This window comes from Triturus cristatus, chromosome 5_1, assembly GCF_964204655.1.
Source record: "Triturus cristatus chromosome 5_1, aTriCri1.1, whole genome shotgun sequence".
NCBI lineage: Eukaryota > Metazoa > Chordata > Amphibia > Caudata > Salamandridae > Triturus > Triturus cristatus.
This window is the reverse complement of record NC_140587.1, coordinates 81,333,391-81,357,067: the sequence shown is the minus strand read 5'-3', so window position 1 is coordinate 81,357,067 and position 23,677 is coordinate 81,333,391. Positions and strand designations below refer to the sequence as shown.

Sequence of the window (23,677 nt, the reverse complement as noted above, 5' to 3'; positions counted from 1 at the left end):
GAATGCCCGCACCCCTTCGGCCATGTGTGCTTTGTTGGGGCCATTCTCCCTGGACCATTGTGGTGTTGCTGGATTGATCTGGGATTACTGTTTGCACGTTTGCCTGGTGGCTACATGCCACCCCACCTGTGAGCTGTCAATCGGTAAACTCAGGACTAGGTTGCAAGGCTTGCCTGACCACGTATTTCTGAATTGGGTTTGGTGGAGAGGCAATGTCAGTTGAATTTGACAAGAGTGATGCGATTTATTTTTTATATATAAAGGTGTCATTGCGTACATCGCCTGTTCCTACTTGTAGGTTCAGTATGAGGTTAGTGTTTGCACTCTCATCTTGGTTACCTGTTCTCTGAGGCAGGCCGCCTGCTCACAGTTGTTGCTCCTGTATGAGGCTTGTGCAAGAGGAAGGTGCCTGCTGTCCCACCCTTGCTGTTCTCTGTTAAAGACGCTGTAAGAGGCTGGTGTTTGTCCCTGAAGCAGACCCTGTAAGGGGTGTCACCTGCCCTCTTGTTGCCTGTAAGGGACTGGTCTCTGCTCACTCTGGTTATGCCTCACTCATTCCTGGCACAGACACTGTATGCTGCTCGTGTCTGCTCTCTGTGGTTGGGACTGTCTGTTCCCTTTCACAGACCCGGTATGAGGCTGGTGTGTGTTCCCTTCCATAGATCCAGTATGAGGCTGGTGTGTGTTCCTTGTCACAGACCTTGTATGGAGCTTGTGTTTGTTCTCTGAGGCAGACCCTGTAAGGGGTGTCACCTGCTCCCTTGTTGCCTGTCAGGGACTGGTGTCTAATCTCTCTGGTTATGACTGCCTCTTCCATGGCACAGACCCTTCTTTAGGCTGGTGTCTGCTTTTTCTGGTACACACAGACCCTTCAAGGGCTGCAGTCGGCCTATCACAGACTGATGCCTGCTCTCTTGCTGCCTCGTATAAGATTTAGTGATAGAAGTGACTGCTCTGCATAGAAAGTTCATGGCGTCATTGAAAGGAACTGGGACACATACGACAGGCTGTGAGACTGCAAGGAGAGGAGAGGCATGTATGGGGAAGTGACATTTAGGGCCAATCTGGAGACCTGTTTCTTGGTACTTACAATTAGGGTAAGGCTGTCCTGGTATTTTAATATGGATGAGTGCCCTGGAAACTTAACCTTGAATATGTGGAAACATGTTCCCTGGTTCTTACAATCTGTAAATGTGTGGTAGGCACTTACAATCTGTACAAGTGTGGCTGGTACACATGATCTGGAAACGTCACCTGATATTATCTGTACTTGTGTGGCTGGTACACATGATCTGGAAACATGTGACCTGATACTTTAAATCTGTACATGTGTGGCAGGAAGTTTTATTCGCCTTTAGACCCTCATGGGTGAGTAGTGCGCTCCACAAATCCTTGATTGATTGATTGGTTTCTGTAGATGTGTGGCTGGTACACATGATCTAGAAACATGTGACCTCATACAATCTATAAATGTGTGGTAGGCACTTACAATGATCTGGAAACACGCGACCTGATGCTTACAATCTGCACATGTGTGGCTTGTACACATGACCTGGAAACATATGACCTGTGTTAGACCTGGCACCTTGGCGTGAGTTTCCCTTCCACTTTTTGATGGTGTGCCTCGATTGTTTTGCTGGTGTTGTCCGCTCAGGGCACTGCGCCACGGCTAATCCGTGCCGCAGTGCAAGTGCTCCCTAGGTAAAGTGTACCTGTAATTGATGTTCACGATTGGTTTATTGGATTCACTGTCAGTCCCCAGTAAAGGGCACCAGGGGTGCCAGGGCTTGTGAATGCCAATGCTGCTGGTGGGCTTGCAGCGCTGGTTGTGCCACCCACAGGAAGCGGCCTTGTAAAATGTGTCTAGGGTCTGCCACCGCAGACCCTGTGCGCGGTCCGGGACCGTCGCGCTGACTGCGCAAGTGCCCCCACTTGCCAGTCCCTAAACCTTCCCTTACCTACATATTAGCCACCCCTCTGGTAGGCCCAAGGGCAGGGTGCATTGTAGGCATAAGGTAGGACATGCCCTGATGTGTGTGGCATGTCTTAGTAGTGAATTACAGCCCTTTCCGTTTTTCACTATTGAAGGCTACCTGCTCTCCATAGGCCAGAATGGGCTGCTGGGATCACGCCAACGCTGTGACCCCAGTGGACTCAGAGAGCATGGTAGAGTGTCAAGTTTAGTATGCCTGAACTCAGAATAATAAAATACTTCTTGTAGTCAAGTTTATTTTAATATCCTGGGTTTGTAAATACTACTTTTCGAAAGTTAGTATTTACTGACCTGACCATCTCAGTCCGCCTCTGCTGTGTGTGTGTGTTCTGCCTAGCAACAGTAAGGAGCAGGGTGGGGGGATCCCCAGAGACAGGTTGGCTGCCAGGTGGTGGGCCGGGAGATGACACCAGGATGGGTGGGAGGAGTACACCTTGACTCTTGAATAGACCTGTGCTCTGCCACCACAAAGCCGGCGCCGCCCCCTGTGGGGCGGCTGATGTCTCTGCCCTGCTGCTGAAAGGAAAGAGCAGAGTCACCATAACAAAGTGCTCCAGAACTGGACTGAGCCAGGCCTAGGCCCCCTGGCGCTAAAGAACAAAAGAATCATGGTATAAAAGTAGGAGCCTGGCTCCTAAGAAATCAGAATCCTGTTTTACCACAAAGAACCTCTGCCCGACTAGAAGGAGAAGGAGACGTTGGAGGAGCTGGCCTGCTGCTTGCCTTGCTGAGAAAGGAGAGGAAGAGACTACTGAAAAGACTTTGCTGCTTTGTGCTTGAAACATTCTCCAAGGGCTTGATCTGAGCTTGCCCCCTGAACTGAACCCCAGGACCAGTGGGTTCTCTGTGCTTTTGCTCGTCCTCCGATTCGAGCCGTGTGGGCATCCTGCTGGAAAAGAGACTGCGCCCCTCATCGCCCCTCCTAGGGCCGTGACACCCAGGAGCTCGCCTGCGGTAACCCCGTGAGAGCCCCGCTCCGTCCGGAGCCGCTCTCTGTCCCCGGGCCAGGCCGCCTGCACCCCTGTCACCGCCTGCCACTGGAGCGCGCTGAACGCGCTATCACCCCTCCCGCCGGAAGCCGTCCGACGACTGTGATCTACGCCGGGTCATCCAGCTGCACTGACCGTGCCCTGTGACCCCGCTTCGCTATCCCCGGACTCCTCGGGCCGCGCCGCCCCCGCTGTGGAGACCCCCCTGCACCGCCGTGCTGAGGGTCGCTGGCCGCGCCTGCCTACCTGCCCACACCCGCTGATCGAGGACCCAAGAACACTTCTCAAGCTGAGAGTCGCACCGACCTGTGCCGACTCTCCACCTCACGAAAGAAAGTTCCAGTATCGGGCTCGGGGCCCGCAATGCCTTATTTCCCCGTTCGCAGGAGCCGATCTCTGTGAGTACTGGAAACCACAAGTAACATTTGCGAGAGACTACAAAGTATCCATTTGAGACGACGAACAAAGAACATTTGCCTGCTTTATAACCTGGTGGCATAGCGAAAACGTTATTGGTCTTGTGATAAGTCTGCTGAGAGATATATACCTATTTTTACATAAAGAAGCGTATTTTTATATATATCCAAGTCTGGTGTCCGTTTCTGGGGGGATTGATGTATTTACTGTGTGTGTGATTGTAAGTGCTTAACCAACAACGCCTGAGGAATCGCCTTGGCTGCTCACGCCACGCACCTAGAGGGTGAGCAAGGGTCATTCGCAAGGGGTTATCCTGCGCCCTGACGTGGAGGAGAGGTTTCCTGCTTGACACAAGGGCAACCTTGCGCCAACCAGAGATCCCCGACTCTAACATTGGTGGCAGCGGTGGGATTTCGGATTTGCACTTGTAATTTGCATACAGTGAATTATTAATCACCAGATAGTGAGAGCAGACCAAATAACGCAGCCACAGGTTTTTAAATTGTTGAACTTTGTTGAGACATCTGCCATTACTGCAACCATGCCTAGCTCACTCTCCGCTGGGAGACCACTCTCTGTGATTTCTGGAATAGATGAGGTGGATTGGGAGAGACTGGAAGGCTACTCGATGGAGCAATTGAAAGGCTACAGTGTAAAATTCCGAGTTCCCCATGCTGGATTCAGGAAGAAGCCCCAGTACACCAAGGCGCTGAGAGCCTGGAAGGAGTCACGAGACCCACGGAATGCGGGGGACATCGTTCCACCCGACAACCTTGAGGAGCCCAGCAGAGTCCGGTCGCCAGAGGAGCTGGCAGACAGGGCAGCAGACAGGGCGCATGCAATGGAGATGGCAAAGTTGGCAGGACAAATGGAAATGGAAAAGCAGAAGTTGGCCCTGGAGGCACAACAACGCCAAATGGATCATGATATCAGATTGAAGGAGTTGGAGCTGAAGGCGAAAAGTTTGGACACCGCTCCTTCTGGTGGCAGCACTCCACAGGTGCAGGTAGAGTCCAAGGTGTACATCCCCAAAGATGTAGTAAAGGAGTATTTTAGAAAGGATGACATAGGGCAGTGGTTTAGAGCCTACGAGGTGGCCATGTCTTCACACCGGGTCCCTGAGAAAGACTGGGGAGCGGGGTTGTGGGGAAGGTTCCTTGCTGAAGGGCGTGACACACTGTTAGATTTACCCTTAGATCTCCAAGCCTCATACCCCCATATGAAGGAAGCTTTAATGACCAGGTATGGGTTAACTCCTGAGCTATATCGACAGAGGTTCAGGGAGACTAAGAAGATCCCTGAGAGTACGTATGTGGAGTATGTGACCTTTTTCTGCAGAGCACTGGATGGTTGGGTGAAGGGTAGCAAAGTGAATGATTATCAAGGGCTACTTGATTTAATTGCATGGGAGCACTTGTCCAGTCAATGTTTTCCTGAGCTACGCCAGCACCTGATTGATAGCAAGCTGTCCAACCCGAGGAAGCTTGCTGAGGAGGCGGACCGCTGGCTCAGCACCAGGGTCCACAAGGGTCAAGTGGGAGACTCCGCCAAAGGTGGGCAGGGTCCCCAGCAGAAGAGTGGGGGGGACAGGGGTAAACAGAAGGGGTTCCAAAAAGGCCCCCAAAGTAATTCCCAAGGGAACCAGCAGAAGGGTTCTCAGCCTCCCCCACCCCCGCAGCAGAACGGGGCCCCGACAGGTAGACCTGTTCCAAAGGGGCCCTTCAATTGTTATAGGTGTGGTGACCCGGGTCACATTGCCTCTGATCCTAAGTGTCGCCTGTTTGGTAAGACCGCACCCACTGGTGCTCCCCCCCGGCAAGTAGCTAGTGTTAACTTTGGGGAGGAGGTAGCAGTCCAGGAGAGTGGGGGTCCCGGGCAGATGACCCTAGTCTCGCTAGGAGACAGTGAGATGGTCCCTGTAACCTACCTGCCCTCTAACACTAAGAAATATGGGCAAGTAGTGACCATCAATGGAAAGAAGGTTGAGGCTCTTAGAGATACAGGAGCCAGCGTGACCTCGGTGAGGCAACACCTGGTGTCTCAAGAGCAGATTGTACCCAATGCCTACTGTAGGGTTGTCAATGCTGACAACATAGAGAGTCGTTGTCCAATGGCTCAAGTTCCCTTTGAGTGGGGGGAGGTCTCTGGTACTCTACAAGTCGCTGTGAGAACTGACATGCCTGTAGATTGTCTGCTAGGGAACGACCTGGAGAGCTCCCCTTGGGAAAAGGTGGAGAAGACCACGCATCTGAGGATGGTGGGTCTACCCGACTGGGCGTGCGTGACCACCCGGTCCATGGCAGCCAGTAGGGGTGTTGAGAGGGTCCTGGAGCCTGAGGGAGAGGTCCAGGAACCGGCCTTAGGGAGAAGGCGCAGGAGGCGCGGGAAACCGGCCCCCGAAGTTCCCACAGCCCAGGAGGAAGTAGACCCTGAGGGGGATGCTCTGGAGCCTACCGGGGAACAGATTGCCGAACTGGGAGACTTGCCTGAGCTGACCCATTGGCAGCAAGAAGGAGGTCCCTCCAGGGAGGAATTCTGCAGGGAGCAGAAAGAATGCCCTTCTCTCGTGGGTATGCGGCAGCAGGCTGCAGACCAGGCCAATGGTGTTCAGGCCAAAACACACTACGTGTACTGGGAGAGTGACCTCCTGTATTCCGAGCCTAAGGCTGCTGAACCTGGGTCAGCCCGTGTGCTGGTGGTACCCCAGAAGTTCAGAACCTTCCTACTGGGGCTGGCTCATGATGTGCCGTTAGCAGGACATTTGGGGATGGACAAGACCTATGACAGGCTTGTCACCCACTTTTACTGGCCCCAAATGCACAAGAATTCAGATTCCTACTGCAGAACCTGTCAGACTTGCCAGGCAAGTGGTAAGAGCGGAGGGAAGCACAAGGCTCCTCTGCAACCTTTCCCTGTGGTCGGTACGCCATTCCAACGAGTGGGTATTGATATTGTGGGGCCTCTGGACCCCAAGACAGCCCTGGGCAACAGGTTCATCCTGGTCTTGGTGGACCATGCCACCCGGTACCCTGAAGCCATCCCTCTGAGGACAGTGACGGCCCCTGTGGTGGGACGGGCACTGATGGGAATTTTCTCCCGAGTGGGATTCCCTCTAGAGGTGGTGAGCGACAGGGGGACCAATTTCATATCCACATATATGAAATCCCTGTGGAAGGAGTGTGGGGTAACTTACAAGTTCACCACTCCTTACCACCCCCAAGGAAATGGGTTGGTTGAGAGATTCAACCGAACCCTCAAAGGCATGATCATGGGCCTGGACGGTCCAATGAGGCGTAAGTGGGACGTCCTCTTGCCATGCCTGCTCTTCGCTTACCGAGAGGTGCACAGAAGTCTCTAGGATTCAGCCCCTTTGAGCTTCTGTATGGTCACCCGGTAAGAGGACCTCTGAGTTTGGTAAAGGAAGGCTGGGAGCAATCTCCCAGGAAACCTCCCCAGAATGTATACAGTTACATGCTGGCCTTCCGAAACCAGACTCGGCGTTTCAGGCAACTTGCTGAGGCAAATCTGGAAGCCAGCCAGGAGGAGATGAAGCGGTGGTACGACCGGAATGCCACTCTGGTAGAGCTTCAACCTGGACAAAAGGTGTGGGTCTTGACCCCAGTGGAGCCTTGTGCACTTCAGGATAAGTGGACAGGTCCATTTGAGGTTGTGGAGCACAAAAGTCCTATCACCTACTTGGTGGACATGCAGTCTCCCAGGAACCCTTTGAGGGTCCTACATGTTAACCGCCTTAAGCCCCACTTAGAGAGGACCGAAGTGGGCATGCTGCTGGCCACTGATGATGGAATGGAAGAGGAGACCGAGCCTCTTCCTGACCTCTTAGTGGCCTCTGAGAAAGATGGGTCAGTGGATGGAGTTAACCTCTCACCCACCCTGACGCCCGAACAACAGGAAGATTGCCGCCACTTGCTGGGGCAGTTTGCCGACAGATTCTCCCTGTTTCCTGGTGTCACAGATTGGTGCGTCCATAATGTGGACACAGGAGACAGCTTACCTGTGAAGCACAAGGCTTACAGGGTAACTGACAGGGTCAGAGCTTGCATCAAGGAGGAGGTCTCCAAAATGCTTGCGCTAGGGGTGGTTGAGTCCTCCAGCAGTCCTTGGTCCAGCCCCGTGGTCTTGGTCCCCAAAGCTGCTGCGCCGGGAGCCACACCTGAACTCCGGTTCTGTGTGGACTACAGAGGACTCAATTCAGTCACGAAGACTGACGCGCACCCCACCCCCAGAGCTGATGAGCTCATTGATCGGCTGGGGGCTGCCCGGTTCCTCAGCACGTTTGATTTAACGTCTGGGTACTGGCAGATCGCCTTGACCGATGGGGCCAAAGAGAGGTCAGCATTCTCTACACCAGATGGGCACTTCCAGTTCCGAGTCATGCCATTTGGGATGAAGAATGCCCCTGCCACCTTTCAGAGGTTGGTCAACCAGGTACTGGTTGGGCTGGATGCGTTCAGTGCCGCCTACCTGGATGACATCGCAGTGTTCAGTGCCACCTGGCCCGAACACCTGCACCACCTCTGGGAAGTGTTGATGGCTATGCGCCGAGCAGGCCTCACGATCAAGGCCAGCAAGTGCCAGATCGGGCAGGGTTCCGTGGTGTACTTGGGACACCAAGTGGGGAGTGGCAAGGTGGCACCCTTGCAACCCAAAATTGAGACCATCCTGGCTTGGGAACCCTCCAAGACGCAGACCGCAGTGAGGGCCTTCCTGGGGCTCACTGGGTACTACAGGAGGTTTGTCAAGGGCTATGGAACGATTGTTGCCCCCTTGACAGAGCTGACTTCCAAGAAGCAGCCCAGGAACGTGATTTGGACTGACACCTGTCAGAAAGCTTTCGACACCCTGAAGACTGCCATGTGCACGGCGCCCGTGCTCTTGGCCCCTGACTTCTCCAAGGAATTCCTAGTGCAGACAGACGCTTCAGAGCATGGTGTAGGGGCTGTTCTCTCACAGATGACTGAGGAGGGCTGGGACCAACCCGTAGCCTTCATCAGTAGGAGGTTACTTCCACGGGAAAGTAGGTGGAGTGCAATTGAGCGAGAAGCATTTGCTGTGGTCTGGGCGCTGAAGAAGCTAAGACCCTACTTGTTTGGGTCTCACTTCCGGGTTCCGACGGACCACAGGCCCCTCAGATGGTTGATGCAAATGAGGGGTGAGAACCCGAAGCTGTTGAGGTGGTCCATCTCCCTACAGGGTATGGACTTTACGGTGGAACACCGTCCTGGTACAGATCACGCCAACGCTGACGGTCTGTCCAGGTATTTCCGCCTTAGTGACGAGGAACCCCCTGGGCAAGGGTAGTTCTCCCCTCATTTCAGCTGGAAGGGACACGTGTTAGACCTGGCACCTTGGCGTGAGTTTCCCTTCCACTTTTTGATGGTGTGCCTCGATTGTTTTGCTGGTGTTGTCCGCTCAGGGCACTGCGCCACGGCTAATCCGTGCCGCAGTGCAAGTGCTCCCTAGGTAAAGTGTACCTGTAATTGATGTTCACGATTGGTTTATTGGATTCACTGTCAGTCCCCAGTAAAGGGCACCAGGGGTGCCAGGGCTTGTGAATGCCAATGCTGCTGGTGGGCTTGCAGCGCTGGTTGCGCCACCCACAGGAAGTGGCCTTGTAAAATGTGTCTAGGGTCTGCCACCGCAGACCCTGTGCGCGGTCCGGGACCGTCGCGCTGACTGCGCAAGTGCCCCCACTTGCCAGTCCCTAAACCTTCCCTTACCTACATATTAGCCACCCCTCTGGTAGGCCCAAGGGCAGGGTGCATTGTAGGCATAAGGTAGGACATGCCCTGATGTGTGTGGCATGTCTTAGTAGTGAATTACAACCCTTTCCGTTTTTCACTATTGAAGGCTACCTGCTCTCCATAGGCCAGAATGGGCTGCTGGGATCACGCCAACGCTGTGACCCCAGTGGACTCAGAGAGCATGGTAGAGTGTCAAGTTTAGTATGCCTGAACTCAGAATAATAAAATACTTCTTGTAGTCAAGTTTATTTTAATATCCTGGGTTTGTAAATACTACTTTTAGAAAGTTAGTATTTACTGACCTGACCATCTCAGTCCGCCTCTGCTGTGTGTGTGTGTTCTGCCTAGCAACAGTAAGGAGCAGGGTGGGGGGATCCCCAGAGACAGGTTGGCTGCCAGGTGGTGGGCCGGGAGATGACACCAGGATGGGTGGGAGGAGTACATCTTGACTCTTGAATAGACCTGTGCTCTGCCACCACAAAGCCGGCGCCGCCCCCTGTGGGGCGGCTGATGTCTCTGCCCTGCTGCTGAAAGGAAAGAGCAGAGTCACCATAACAAAGTGCTCCAGAACTGGACTGAGCCAGGCCTAGGCCCCCTGGCGCTAAAGAACAAAAGAATCATGGTATAAAAGTAGGAGCCTGGCTCCTAAGAAATCAGAATCCTGTTTTACCACAAAGAACCTCTGCCCGACTAGAAGGAGAAGGAGACGCTGGAGGAGCTGGCCTGCTGCTTGCCTTGCTGAGAAAGGAGAGGAAGAGACTACTGAAAAGACTTTGCTGCTTTGTGCTTGAAACATTCTCCAAGGGCTTGATCTGAGCTTGCCCCCTGAACTGAACCCCAGGACCAGTGGGTTCTCTGTGCTTTTGCTCGTCCTCCGATTCGAGCCGTGTGGGCATCCCGCTGGAAAAGAGACTGCGCCCCTCATCGCCCCTCCTAGGGCCGTGACACCCAGGAGCTCGCCTGCTGTAACCCCGTGAGAGCCCCGCTCCGTCCGGAGCCGCTCTCTGTCCCCGGGCCAGGCCGCCTGCACCCCTGTCACCGCCTGCCACTGGAGCGCGCTGAACGCGCTATCACCCCTCCCGCCGGAAGCCGTCCGACGACTGTGATCTACGCCGGGTCATCCAGCTGCACTGACCGTGCCCTGTGACCCCGCTTCGCTATCCCCGGACTCCTCGGGCCGCGCCGCCCCCGCTGTGGAGACCCCCCTGCACCGTCGTGCTGAGGGTCGCTGGCCGCGCCTGCCTACCTGCCCACACCCGCTGATCGAGGACCCAAGAACACTTCTCAAGCTGAGAGTCGCACCGACCTGTGCCGACTCTCCACCTCACGAAAGAAAGTTCCATTATCGGGCTCGGGGCCCGCAACGCCTTATTTCCCCGTTCGCAGGAGCCGATCTCTGTGAGTACTGGTAACCACAAGTAACATTTGCGAGAGACTACAAAGTATCCATTTGAGACGACGAACAAAGAACATTTGCCTGCTTTATAACCTGGTGGCATAGCGAAAACGTTATTGGTCTTGTGATAAGTCTGCTGAGAGATATATACCTATTTTTACATAAAGAAGCGTATTTTTATATATATCCAAGTCTGGTGTCCGTTTCTGGGGGGATTGATGTATTTACTGTGTGTGTGATTGTAAGTGCTTAACCAACAACGCCTGAGGAATCGCCTTGGCTGCTCACGCCATGCACCTAGAGGGTGAGCAAGGGTCATTCGCAAGGGGTTATCCTGCGCCCTGACGTGGAGGAGAGGTTTCCTGCTTGACACAAGGGCAACCTTGCGCCAACCAGAGATCCCCGACTCTAACAACCTGATACAATCTGTACATGTGTGGCGTGTTGCTTATATTTCAGATAAGTATGGATTATACTTTTAAATTCAAAAACTGTGCCTATAATCACGATATAAGTGGCTGGTACTTTCAATCTGCATATGGTTGAATGATTTGTAGTGAACATTACTGTATGAATAATTTCACTTTACAGGTCTACAGTTGTCATTTGTGTTCTTTCCTCTCTGCAGGTGAACCTCCAGGACTGGCTGTGTCCTCTGAGGGGAGAGATGAGATACATGCTGGAGTCTAAACTCAAGGAAGAGGAACAATATTACACCATGAGGGTGAGTGGCAGCCGTGAGTCCTGCGCAGTTAAGGATCAGTCATTGTGTGTGTGCAGCTCTGTGCATGCGCCTGTCTAGGCTAGAGATGCAGAGAGGCCAGTGGTTCACCCTCCAGCCTGGGTCGTGCCTCCACCAGGTAATTATACTGTGTGGAGAGTCACTTTCCGGGGGGGGGGACCAAGGGCCAGATCTTTTCAGGGGTCTTCATGAAAGGCTCAAAAACAAGTATTCCTCTCAGAGGCGCTTTAAGACATGGGCCCAGGGCCCCAACCTTTCAGAGGGCCCCCTGATAGAGCCAGCTCTGTTCTGCAGAGTCTTAACCTGATGACCTCGAATAATTCCTAAACAGATGGTTTTAAATACCGTTTTCCTTGAATTTATTTGCCAGAATAGCAACCTAGTTCCAGATATATGCGTTTGTTTCATGCAACGTTCATACAAAAAAGTTTCTTTCATATCAAAACATATATGAGAAGTGCAAGGGCGTTACAGAGAATATTTGCAGTAATATTCGTGAACTGCTGCTATGTTACAATATTAAAACCCAAGTCACTTTCCCTGAATACTAGATTTAAACACATTTAGAATGAGGGCGAGTGTCCCTGTGCACTGTCAGTGACTTGTCAAAAGAGGGCATGAAAGAGCTGAAACTGGATCATAAATTCAAAGCTCTTCAGAACATGGGTCTCCAAAGTACGACTGACCCAGGGCTCCCAAAATCCTTAAAATGTCCCTGACTCTCTCGACCTTATCACAGTAATCCCATGGTGGCCTGTGTCACAGTATGTATGCACACATCCTAGGCATCTGGCTGTAAGTGTGTGCATGCAGGTTTGTGTCTGCTGTTTGTGCTCCTGTTTGTTGTGTGTTTGTGTGTGCATGGTAACAATGAATTGTGAGTGTGTATGTATGGGTTTTTAGTCATCTGTTTGTGGGCGTGCAATTAACTGTGTCTGTTTGTACCTGTTTGTCTATAGGTTTGTGTGCGAATTTGTGGCTATGTGCGTGCCTCTGTGTGAGTGTGCGTCACCGGCTTTGTGCATGAATTGTCTGAAATTATCTGTTAGTAATTTGTACATGCAGATATGCAGCTGTGCATGGCGGTGTGTATGCAATTGTCTGTGTGTCTTTGCCCTGTTGTTCTGCTTTCACAGTCTGAATTCCAAAATGGCAAAACGAACAGATCAGGATTCCAGAAATTCATCTACATTATTGAGGATGTGCACTCAGTATCTGCTTGTCACTTGCCTCCTAAGGTGATATTTTTCGTTTTTTACATTGGAGGTGGTGTACTGAGCATGATGGAGAGAATGTGTTATTGCAGTCAGTATTGTGTTGTTGGCCTTTTGTTGTCGAGAGTTGCCCTTGTTGACCTTTGTGGGGTTGAAATTATGTCCTTCAGCATTGTGAAGGTGCTAGGTCAATTTTACGATTTACTAAGCAATGTCAATGTTGTCTCGTTGGGTAAGAGATGTACTTCTCAAATTATTTCTAGTCAAGAATAATGAAAGTTATGATTGGAGAAATATTGGACCAGCTGAGGTCCTGTGTCAGTGATTAGATCATGTTCTTGATGGATTTAGAAGAACTGAGATTCAACGTCAGTGGTTGTTTTCTCTCCTTGATGGGTCAGTCTTAGGATTTTCTAAGGGTTTTTCTCGTTGGGTAAGAGATGTCCACCTCAAATCAGATTTACGCAGGAATAATGAAATTTACTGGTTGGTCTTGTAGAACTTTTGGACCAGCTGAGGTACAGTATCAGTGATTCTTTCCTGTTCTTGATGGGTTTAGAAGAACCGAGACTCCAGGTCTGTGATTATTTCCTCTCGTGATCAGTCTTGTGGAACTGTGGGACCAGCGGAGATCCACAGTCAGTGATTACTTCCTGTTCTTGATGGGTGTATACGAACTGTTGGACCAGCGGAGATCCACCGCAAGTGATTATTTTGTGAGGCCAGCTGTTGTACATCATGGGAAGCCCTTAAAACGGTAATTAGGGGGAAACCCAAATCCTATACAGACCACAAACACAAATTGAAAGACGCAGGCGTTAGCAATACTAAAACAAACATACTCAGACTTGAATGTGAATGCCTGTCTACTAATGAGACCTCACTACTATGAGAACTACAGATCTCAAGATAATCCCACCGATAATTGACGTTAGGCACAACTAGATTAACATGGATAACAACTCCAAGGAGAGTATATGAGATGTGGGATAAATCGAGTAAACTGTTGTACTGGTTGACAGAGAGACAGACCACTTCTAGAATAGTCCCCTGTATCCGAGACATTTCCGTAACATTGTCAACAGATACTCTCTGTCATGTGTTTCCTGCATGGCCCACTGTAGATTTCCCTATATTAGCCTAACTGTGCACATCATAGGCTGCATTTTCCTATGCACACTTTACTATATAAATCCGCTTGCCTTTGAGCCACATTGTACTTTCACACAGAACCTGCATGTGTTTTCATGTTCTGTTCTTTTCCTGGGATTTAGTCTGAACACCACATACAAGGTCAAATAACAATGTCCTTTATAATTCTTTATGGTCAGGCACTAGTACCTAGGCATAACACAAGAATGCAGCTGTTTTTTATGAGCATCCATGTCTTGTCATATAGATGAGCACAGAAGTTCAAAAAACACATATGGAGCGACAATTCTAGAATTCTGAGAGGAGAACATTGTATCAGCTGAGATGTAGAACATCCACCTATGTATGCTAAGGTACGGGGTCCGCCACTAATCCCAGAGATCTTTGATATGTTTGATATGTAATCATTTAGCTTCAGTAGAAGGGGAGGGGAGTTTATGCTACTCTGTCTTATAACATGACAGGACTTTTCATGGTATACGGTTTATTAACCATGCTAACAGTATTTTTCATAGGCATTTGTTTTCTAATTGTGGCACAAATACTACATTTTGAAGCATGATAGGTTAAATAAATATTATAAGCTTCCTGCGTGTCTCTTGTTTATCTTTTACTGGACAAGTACGAGTGAGAGGGAGAAAGGGTGTGTCCTCTTACTATGATCGCTGAGAGGGTTCGGAGTATTGTGCTCTGGGGTGTCAATTCACTTGTCTCTCTGGTAAGGTTAGGAGGGCAAGTGAGGCACTAATAATAGTCAGACTCGGGCTCATGGTACTGAGGTGGTATGGTCTATAGTACTGTTTCTGAGCAGAATCCCTGCAACACTTCGAGATAACCTAAGTGTTCGCAGACTACTATCAATCCTTGTATGACGCCAGACCTATTCACAAGATAGAACATTTGTCTCCCCCGATAGGTGGTCTTCCACATCAAGGTCCATCCAATGACATTCGCTTCCAAGATAAAACATCTGTCTCCCCTGATAGGTGGTGTTCCACATCAAGGTCCATCCAATGACATTTGTTTCCAAGTTAAAACATCTGTCTCCCCTGATAGGTGGTCTTCCACATCAAGGTCCATCCAATGACATTTGTTTCCAAGAAAGAACATCTGTCTCCTGATAGGTGGCCTTCCACATCAAGGTACATCCAATGACTTTTGTTATGAACTTGAATCTTCAAGCACTGAAGATGAGCTCACCAATGCTTTGGCTGAGATGTAAACCAGTAAACTCCCAGGCCTAAAAGGAGTTCTGATGGAGCTCTTTCAGCAGTTTGCATCGCTTACTTCACCTCTCCTATTAAGTATGTTCGAAGATGCCAGATCGACTAGGTCTTTGCCTGAGCTCTTTAATCAGTTACAATAACAGTCCTTCTAAAACCAGGCAAATCACCTGACCTCCATCAATGGTATAGACCAATTTCATTAGTTTTAGTTCAAGTCAAGGTCCTCACCAATGCATTAGCCAACAGAGACAAAAATTGCATCATTTCAAACAGGGACTCTAGGCATCGCATCTGAAGAGTTCAGACTGCACTCATGTGAATACCGGATTATCCATTCCCTCTGCACTAATGTTCATTGATTTTGAATAGGCCTTGATTTCCTGGAGGCTGCCTTTATGCAGCAGGTTGCAACTCGATTGAACTTCAGGCCATACTTTTTCTTGTAATTAAAGTTATTCAGTGGCCAGAGTTAGAATCCGTTGCATTTCATCCTCTGCATTCAATATCAAAAGAGGAACAAGGCAAGGGTTCCAGTAGGAGGGGATTATGAAGACCATATTTCTCTATATGCAGACGACCTATTCATTTTTATCTGACATCTGAGGTGGACAGTTCGGAGACTCCTGCAAATGCTGAACTAATATGGGCCGGCATCTGGACTGCAAGTGAACTGGAATAAATCCAGTCTGATTCCACTGCAGGGCAAACTCAGCTACGTACATGTGGGGTGACATGCACGGTTGTATGTGATTTCATGGAAAAACTGTTTCAAGGAATACTGTTAATGAGAAACCATTTCATCTAAACTGTTTAATGGAAATTTTAAGAATAAATGGCATTTACCTTTTCATAGAAACAATTGATATAATGTCTTTTTGGTCGAAATTGGCTTGTGAATGCTCATTTTTTAAGTGCAATGGTTGCTGGTCTTACTTTCAGAAACAGTGTTTTTGTAGACAGGGCTTTAAATGGGATGAAAAAACTTGGGGGGTCTCTCAGAGGGGCATGGCCAATGTAATTGAGGGCGTGGCTTTAAAACACGTTAGCGAGACATCTGTGCTTAGCATACTGTGCCGTTCGACTTGTATTTTGCTGTTTCTGTCATTGCATCCAGATATATGATACAACAAGTAACATCATACCTGCAACAAGTCACAACCATGGGCTTTGTCAATGGTTGTTAGTTGCATAAGATAAATAAGCAGCAACTATGGCTTGTATATAATGAAAAACCTTCCACTTAATAATAATAATAATAATAATACTGCCATTTATTAAGCGCGAACAGCTACCTCCGAAGAGGTGTCCCGGCGCTGTAGCAACAGGTGAACAAAGAGTGAATAAATTAAGCTAGGTTGAAAAGCCAGGTTTTGACTGCCTTCCCGAACTGAGTTTCAGAGGATATCTGTCGTAAGGAGTTGGGGATGGAATTCCACAATTTAGATGCCCCAAACGTAAATGATCTGCCACTCAGCCTGGTTTTCTTCACGCGGGAGGTGCAGAGTAAATTCTTGGAGCAGGATCTCAAAACACATGACTGCGTGTAAACACCCAGCCTCTGTTTCAGATACGCAGGGCATGATCCGAGAAATGCCTGGAAGGCGAGTGTCAGGGCCTTAAATTTGATTCTCTTGGCTACAGGTAGCCAGTGTAGGTCTCTAATATGCGGAGAGATGTGTTTCCGAATAGGAACATGTTTGATTAATCTCGCAGCCGCATTTTGGACCATCTGGAGTGTCTTTACGAGGTAGGCCGGTTAGCCAGTGTAAAGGCCGTTAGCATAGTCCAGGCGGGCAGTTACTGTAGCGTGGATTACAGTCCTGCGGCAGCTCTCTGGCAGCAAATGAATACATTTCCGCAGGTTTCTCAGGCTACGAAAACAGGTAGCTGTGACCTGCTGAATTTGAGCCAAGAAGGATAGGTCAACATGCCATTTTACACCCAGATTTTTTGCCTTGCCCGCAGGTGCAGGTGGCGGACCCATTTCTTCAGGCCACCAGAGGGCGGGCGGCGGTGGCTGGTATTTGCCAAAAAAACATCACTTCGGTTTTGTCGGCATTCAACTTAAGTTTATTGTTATTCATCCAGCCTGCAATGTCCTTTAAGCAGCCTTTGAAGCACTTGAAAGAGTCTTCAGTCTGATCCTTAAATGGGAAGACCAGCTGGGTGTCGTTTGCTTAAGAAATCGCCTTCACTCTCCAGTTGGCTATCAAAGTAAATAACGGGGCCAAGTATATGTTAAATAGGAGCGGACTAAGGGCCGACCCTTGCGAGATGGGGGCAAAGGCGGAGAAGAGAGACAAGGGTGCATGCCTAACTGCCACGTCGGATTTGGATGTAGTGGTAGTGGCTGCAAAAGAGTTATAAACGTTGCTGATTTCATCATTGAAAAAGATTGAAATTCTCTCGCACAGTGCCGTCGATGACTGGGCATCAATGACCAGCTCACAGGGTTTGAGGAAGGAGTTGACCACCTTAAAGATAGCTTTTACCGGTTTATCAGAAGAGTCAATACACTTGGCAATGTGATCTCTTCTTGCCTCCCTCATGAGTTTGTGCATAGCCTTTAAGGATTTCTTATAAATCATTTTGGCAGAGGCGTCATAATCCACCCTCCAGGAACGTTCCAAGCACATGCACTTACTTTTCATAGCCCTAAGTGACTCCGAGAACCGGGGGGCTGAGGGGGTTTTCCTCATAGATCTAGTAACTCTCGCTGGTGCCGATGACTCTACTGCGGCGGCAATCCAGTCATGAAGGGCCAGAGTGTCTACATTAGGGTCAAGGGACAGGGGCGGTTGGCTAGCTAATAAAATCAGGCTCAAGTATGCGGCTGTCAGCTTCTTCCAGTTTCTCTTTAAAAAGTATCTGTCACTTTCAGATACGTCTGGCTTAGCCAGATTAAAAGAGAAAGAAATGGGAAATGGTCTCACCAAACCACCTGGTATGGCTCTTCAGTTTTCATGGACGAGATATTGGAGAATATCAGGTCAATGGTATGGCCAGCTTTGTGGGTAGGGAATTTCACAAGTTGGGGCAGATTCGCACCTTCCATCAAGGAGACCATCTGCATTGCTGGGACACAAGTGCGGTCATTTATGTGCAAATTAAAATCCCCTAATACCGTAAAATTAGAGGATAGAAGGGATTTCTGTGCAATGAAGTTGCATAATTCCAGGTGTATATCAGGTGGACAGTCAGGAGGCCTATATATCAGTAGGCCTAGGGAGGAGGTAGAGGGGCCAGTATGGATGCAGAAATTAAGGCCCTCATCCATGCCCATATTACCCAATGCTGAAGAGGCTATGCCCCAGGAGTCTTTAAAGACAATCGCTACTCAGCCTCCCCTTTTGTCTCCCGCCCTATTAACGCAGCATAGTTTAAACCCGGAAGGCAAAGCTAGCGCTACTGTAGCAAGGGTATCATCCTTCAGCCATGCTTCAGTTAGAAACAAAACCTTCACCTCATTTCCAGCCATTAGCAGCCACAGATCCTCTGCATGTTTAGATAAGGATCTGCAGTTTATAAGGCACGCCCTAATCTTATTAGACGGCCCAATCTGTTCCTTTTTGCCCTCCCTTAGGTCTGTGGCTCCTAGCGTCCAGTTGTATTCAGTGCACGTGCTGCGTAGAGTAGCTGTCATCACGTCGCACCCATGAGGCTTGGAACAGGTTTAGGCTGCGCGGCCGTGCCGGCATTCAGTTTAAATAACTCCCCAGTAGCGGAAGTAAAGAAAAAAAACAGGGCGGAGCCACGTCTCTCCATCCACTCAAACAGCACAAGCTGTGGTGGACCAGGGACCGCCGCCGGAATGTACAAAGAAGCAAAGTAAGTGACCAAATAGTTCAAATGCTCTAGCGATATTAAAATGCATCAGAACACAAAGGCAGTACACAGCATAATTAGGCTAAAAAATGAAGGGGGGATTTTGCCAAAACCCTGGTGACACCACACAATGTTGCTGCTCCTGAGTTTCAAAAAGAGAAGGGAAATCCATAGAGAAAATGACTCTCTTTAAAGGATTTCCCTTCCCCTACAACGCTCAGCTGGCATGACGTCATGCCATAACTTCTCCACTAGCGAGAAGTGAGCAGCGCACATGATGTGCCTGCTGTCTGCAGTCAGGAAAAAAGAAGTACCGCCTGTGCCAGGGCACAAAACAGAGACCGATAGGGACCCGTTTCAAGGCCCCCTTTAAAAAACTGCCAGTGCTCAGCACCGGTGAGATCCGGCCCACTTAAAGCCCTGGTTGTAGATATTTATTTCATGCTTTCCTTTAGGGGACATTATTTCATATTTATATCATTTACATTGCCAAACAATTACTTTGGATGCTTTTAATTCACTGACCCATCACCACCCGCAAACACCATCCATCGCTGACCGCTCACAACCCCTGAACACCATTAATCCCTGCCCCTAAATCCCCTCACCACACCTAAACTATTCTCATCCTTCAAAGCCTAAAAGCCCTTTCTACCCCAGAAATCCTCCATCCCTGACCCGTAATATCTCTCACTACCCCTAACTCCACGCTTTCCTGAACCCTAAAATCCCCTTTCTACACCTAAACCCCACTCATCCTATATGCCTTAAATCACCCCAGCACACCCAAACTCCACCCTTTCCTAATGTCTAAAAAACCCTCACCGCCCTTAAACACCAGCCATTTAAGACCCATAAGAACTCCTCATCACCCTGAACTATTCGTCCCTGAACTCTAAAAAGCCCTTTCTACATCTAAACTCCACCCATCCCTCAGTCCTTAAAATCCCTCACCACACTAAACTCCACCCCATCATGAACCCTAAAAACTCTTCTCATCCCCAGCCGATGCCATCAATGTACTTTAAAACTCATCAAGAGCCCTAAATACTGCCTATCCATGAACCCTAAAACCCCTCAATTACCTTACACTCCGCCCATCCATAAACCCTAAAAACCCCTCACCACCTCCACACTCCACTCATCTCTGAACCCTAAAAATCCCTTTCTATTCCCTAACGCCAATTATTCCTGACCCCTAAAAAACTCTCATCACCCTAAACATAACCCATTCCAAAACTCCAAAAACCCTCAGTACTCCTAAACTCCACCCAAGTTTAATGTCATTTTGGACTTTTCCTTAAAATGATCTTTCCTTTAAAATATTTCCTTTGATTTTCGTTATTTTTTCAATTTCCTTAACATTGCTACCGTTTCTCAATTTAAATCTCTTGGGATACACTTAATGTTTGAGTCCACACACAGCTGAGAATTAAACCTCGTACCCCTGAGACACCGTATCATAAGTACGAATCCTAATTGCAGCAGACTACCCCTCAATATACGTAGGAGGATTTCACTGCATCAGCCGATCCTGTTTCCTAAACGTCTGTCTGTATTTCAGACCTACCCCTATGAGATCCCCAAACACTATCTTGACAGGCTTTAATCCATAGCAAATAGCTTCATTTCAGCAAAGAAACCCTGAGAATTGCCTTTGATAGCTGCACCCGATCGATCGGTTTTTGGAGGGGGATGGACATGGCAGCCGTATATTGGTAGTATTAGGCCTTTTCACATCGAGTGGGCCCTTCTAAAGGAACTAGAAATGCTAAATTTCTTATACAGCCCCAGCGGCCCTATAACTCTTCTCCTCTACTCAATAGTGGTCCTTAAATGGTGAGCGCGTTATGGTGGACTAAGTTGATATGTTTTGTGAAGCTATCCGGAATACTTACTGAGCTTTGGGATCTCTAGGTTTCCTGGCAGCACAGACGCAGTCAACAAACCAACATGAGACAGAGAGCCTGGTGGATTGTAACCACAAACCAGCCACAAATGAATTAAGGAGGGTGGTTCCTAAGTAACGATCAGTCCTGTGAGTACTTGTTATCAGTAGGTTCCAAGCCTACTGTCATCATGAATAGACACACAAGAATACACACCTAGGGGAAGATTTACAAAAAACTCATGCAATGCAGCGCAGCCCCCCGCGAGCCTGTGCTGCGTAGCGCAACGGGAAGGGAGCAGGAGAGCGCCACATCTTCAGAGATATGGCTCTCTCCTCCCCTTTCCGTTGCGCCGGTGCTAGTTTCAGCTGCCGTGCGCCATAGCGCTAGGGTGTGTGCATGAGTCTAGCATAGGTTTTGTACAGAAAGGGCACCCTTCCTGTACAAAGTGCGGTGCCCAGATACAATGCAAAGCTTTTCCCACTTTGTATCGTGCTGCACAGTGCAGCACGATACAAAGTAGGGAAAGAACAGAGAAATAAAAACATTTCTTCTGTTAGCACCTCCTTTGAAGGGGCATTAACTTTTGGTTCAAAACCATGTCTACAAATCTTTGTAAATATGATTTTGCGTCAAAAGGCATGGGTGGTTGCATGAGAAGGCCCATGTACCACCCATGTAACGCCCCCTCCGCGCTAAGTAACGCAAAGCAGTGCTTCGTGCTACTTTGGGGGTGCTTTCCAGCGCAAAATAAGTTTTGCGCTGGAAAGTAAATAGCAAAAAGACCATTTCGCGCTGGTTAGCATCACTTTTGTGATGCTAACCAGCGCAAAATGTTTGTGCATTTCCCCCTAAGAATATGCTTCTATGACTTTTATTAAACTCAGAAACTAATTATAGTGCATATAAATGGGTATAATTGGGACAGAATAATGGCGACAATAGCAGCCAATAACGAGAATGCCCAAAACAATTGCAACAATTTAATCTTAGCACAAAAAGGAGGCTTGTGAGTTTCCTTAAGTGGCCTCATCTTTCACTCACATACCTAGTGGAACAGCTGAGTTAGTGTTCTGTCTGAAGACTGCTGTTGTCTCTCTCTCTCTAAACCTTCAACAGGTATGGTGTCTTTAAACAAATCGATCATCAGGCAGTCTGATGTACCTGTCTTTTGGCCTTTGAAAAGGAAAAGGTATTTGCAACATTCTTCTTCATTTCTCCCTGCTCCTGTTCTCTGCTCCCTCGAAGCGATTATTGCTCTCACCCTAACCTTTGTCTGGGTGCAGCTTAAGTGCTCCTTTCAGAATATTCAAAGTCATTAAAATGAACAATCAAAATGTGAGTGTGGCGAGTCCCACGTGGTAACTGAGGGTGGGGACCCCGGGGGCACTAGGGATGCACTGACTAGCGTTTCAGTCATGCAGGATCCGCCCCCTTTCCCTTAGTAGATGCCTTATAGGCTGGAAAGGAAGAAGGAAGTGGTACACAGGATCGGGGAAGGATTGTCAGAGTAGAAAACAGATTAGACGGTGGACTAATGTTCCTGCACCTCGTGCCAGTTTCAAATTTGATAGAAGTCTTGCGCAACAAGCCCAGGCATCAACCGTCCAGTGATGCCACTGTGATCCAGATCCTTTTAAAGCAAGTAGTGGGCGTGCACAGAGTGACTAAGTCCAGAAAAAGATAGTGAGAATTTCAGAAATCTTTATTTATATATTCTAATGAAATTTCAAAACATTATGTTTCAGCCAACGCGTTTCGTTCTCTTTAGGAGAACTTGATCAGGGCTAAATCAAGTATGAGTCCATCAACAGCGACCCCGTGAATTTGTCAAGGGGTCGCTGCTTCAGGTAGGTGACACAAGAGAGTGTGCGCACCATTTGTTGTTGGTTTACTTCACGTGCCTACTTGGTGGGGATCTAGTGCTCCGTACTTGAGACACGATAAGGGACTCTTGGAACAGGGTCTTTTCTGGGAACTATTTTTTGCATGTAATTCAATTGCGGCTGGGTGTCATAGCGAGAAGTGTTTCCTTTCATGAGCTACTAGCTTGTCATTCAGAAGGATTTGACTGTCACATTAGTTGCCAGATTTGCATTCCAGCATACACTGAGGTGTATAATGGTGATGGGCTCATTGGAAACAATGTAGCAGATTCTAATAGCCTTAGACATTTATTTTCCCCGAGGGTGCTATACTGATACTGAGGGAGATCCCGGGAGAAGCTCCAAGAAAGATGTACATAGAAAAGAAGAAACCAAGGAATGAACAGACTTCATAGAGGTTTTCTCGTGTTACTCAGACTTTACGGAAATAAAACTACTTTTTTCAGCTAATTTGCTTGGGCTAGCCTCTCTTGAACTGTAACAGTGGTGTCAGAAGTGGGATTTAGATCCCCTACAGTACAAGAAGATAGCTCAGCCTGTAACCCTGGATGACATATTTAAACAACTAGCTGTAGGCCAGCGACATCTCCCACTAGGGGTAGAAGGACAGGCTACAGCCACACAGAAATATGAGAGAATTTGCAGTAAGCTTTCCAAACACAGGCAGGAGTGATGGTCAATAATCAGGTTGTACAGGACACCGCCATACAAAGACTGATGGATACCATTGCCAGCAGTAAAATGCACCGTAATGTTCCCAGCTCAGTGCTACAGAAATACCAACCTGTAGATGATCAGGGTTTCTTTTTTAAGAACTTTGAGAAGGTAGCCAACACTGCAATGTGGCCTGTAGAATGCTGGGGACAGTATATAGCACCCCTTTTGTCTGGGGAGCAGCAAACATCGTATCAAGCAGCAAATCCTGCTGGAACAACACCTTATAAAGGGGAAAGAGGATAATTCTGGAACTATTAGGTTATGACAATGAGTATTATCGCTTAAAATTTCATAAGGAGAAATGGGTGCCCTAGGACAATCCTAGAGCTTTTACTGAGTTCAGGATCTTGGTACTCATTGGTTGCAACCAACTACCTCCACAATGAAAGAAGTATTGGATAAGATTTTTTTGGGACAGTTTCTTGATGGCCTCCTTAATCCTCCTTGGGCTTAGATAAAACAGCAC

The 23,677-nt window shown here is 48.6% G+C and overlaps 1 protein-coding gene across 2 annotated transcripts in view; it reads left to right on the top strand.

Annotated features, from left to right (window-relative positions):
* LOC146830254 (E3 ubiquitin-protein ligase TRIM39-like) overlaps window positions 1-23,677 on the top strand; it is a 420,317-nt gene that overhangs the window by 153,817 nt on the left and 242,823 nt on the right. For both annotated transcript variants that reach the window (XM_085604455.1, XM_085604454.1), the window contains exon 2: window positions 11,189-11,284. In XM_085604455.1, coding sequence (XP_085460581.1) covers window positions 11,189-11,284 — 96 coding nt within the window. The remainder of the gene's footprint in view (window positions 1-11,188; window positions 11,285-23,677) is intronic.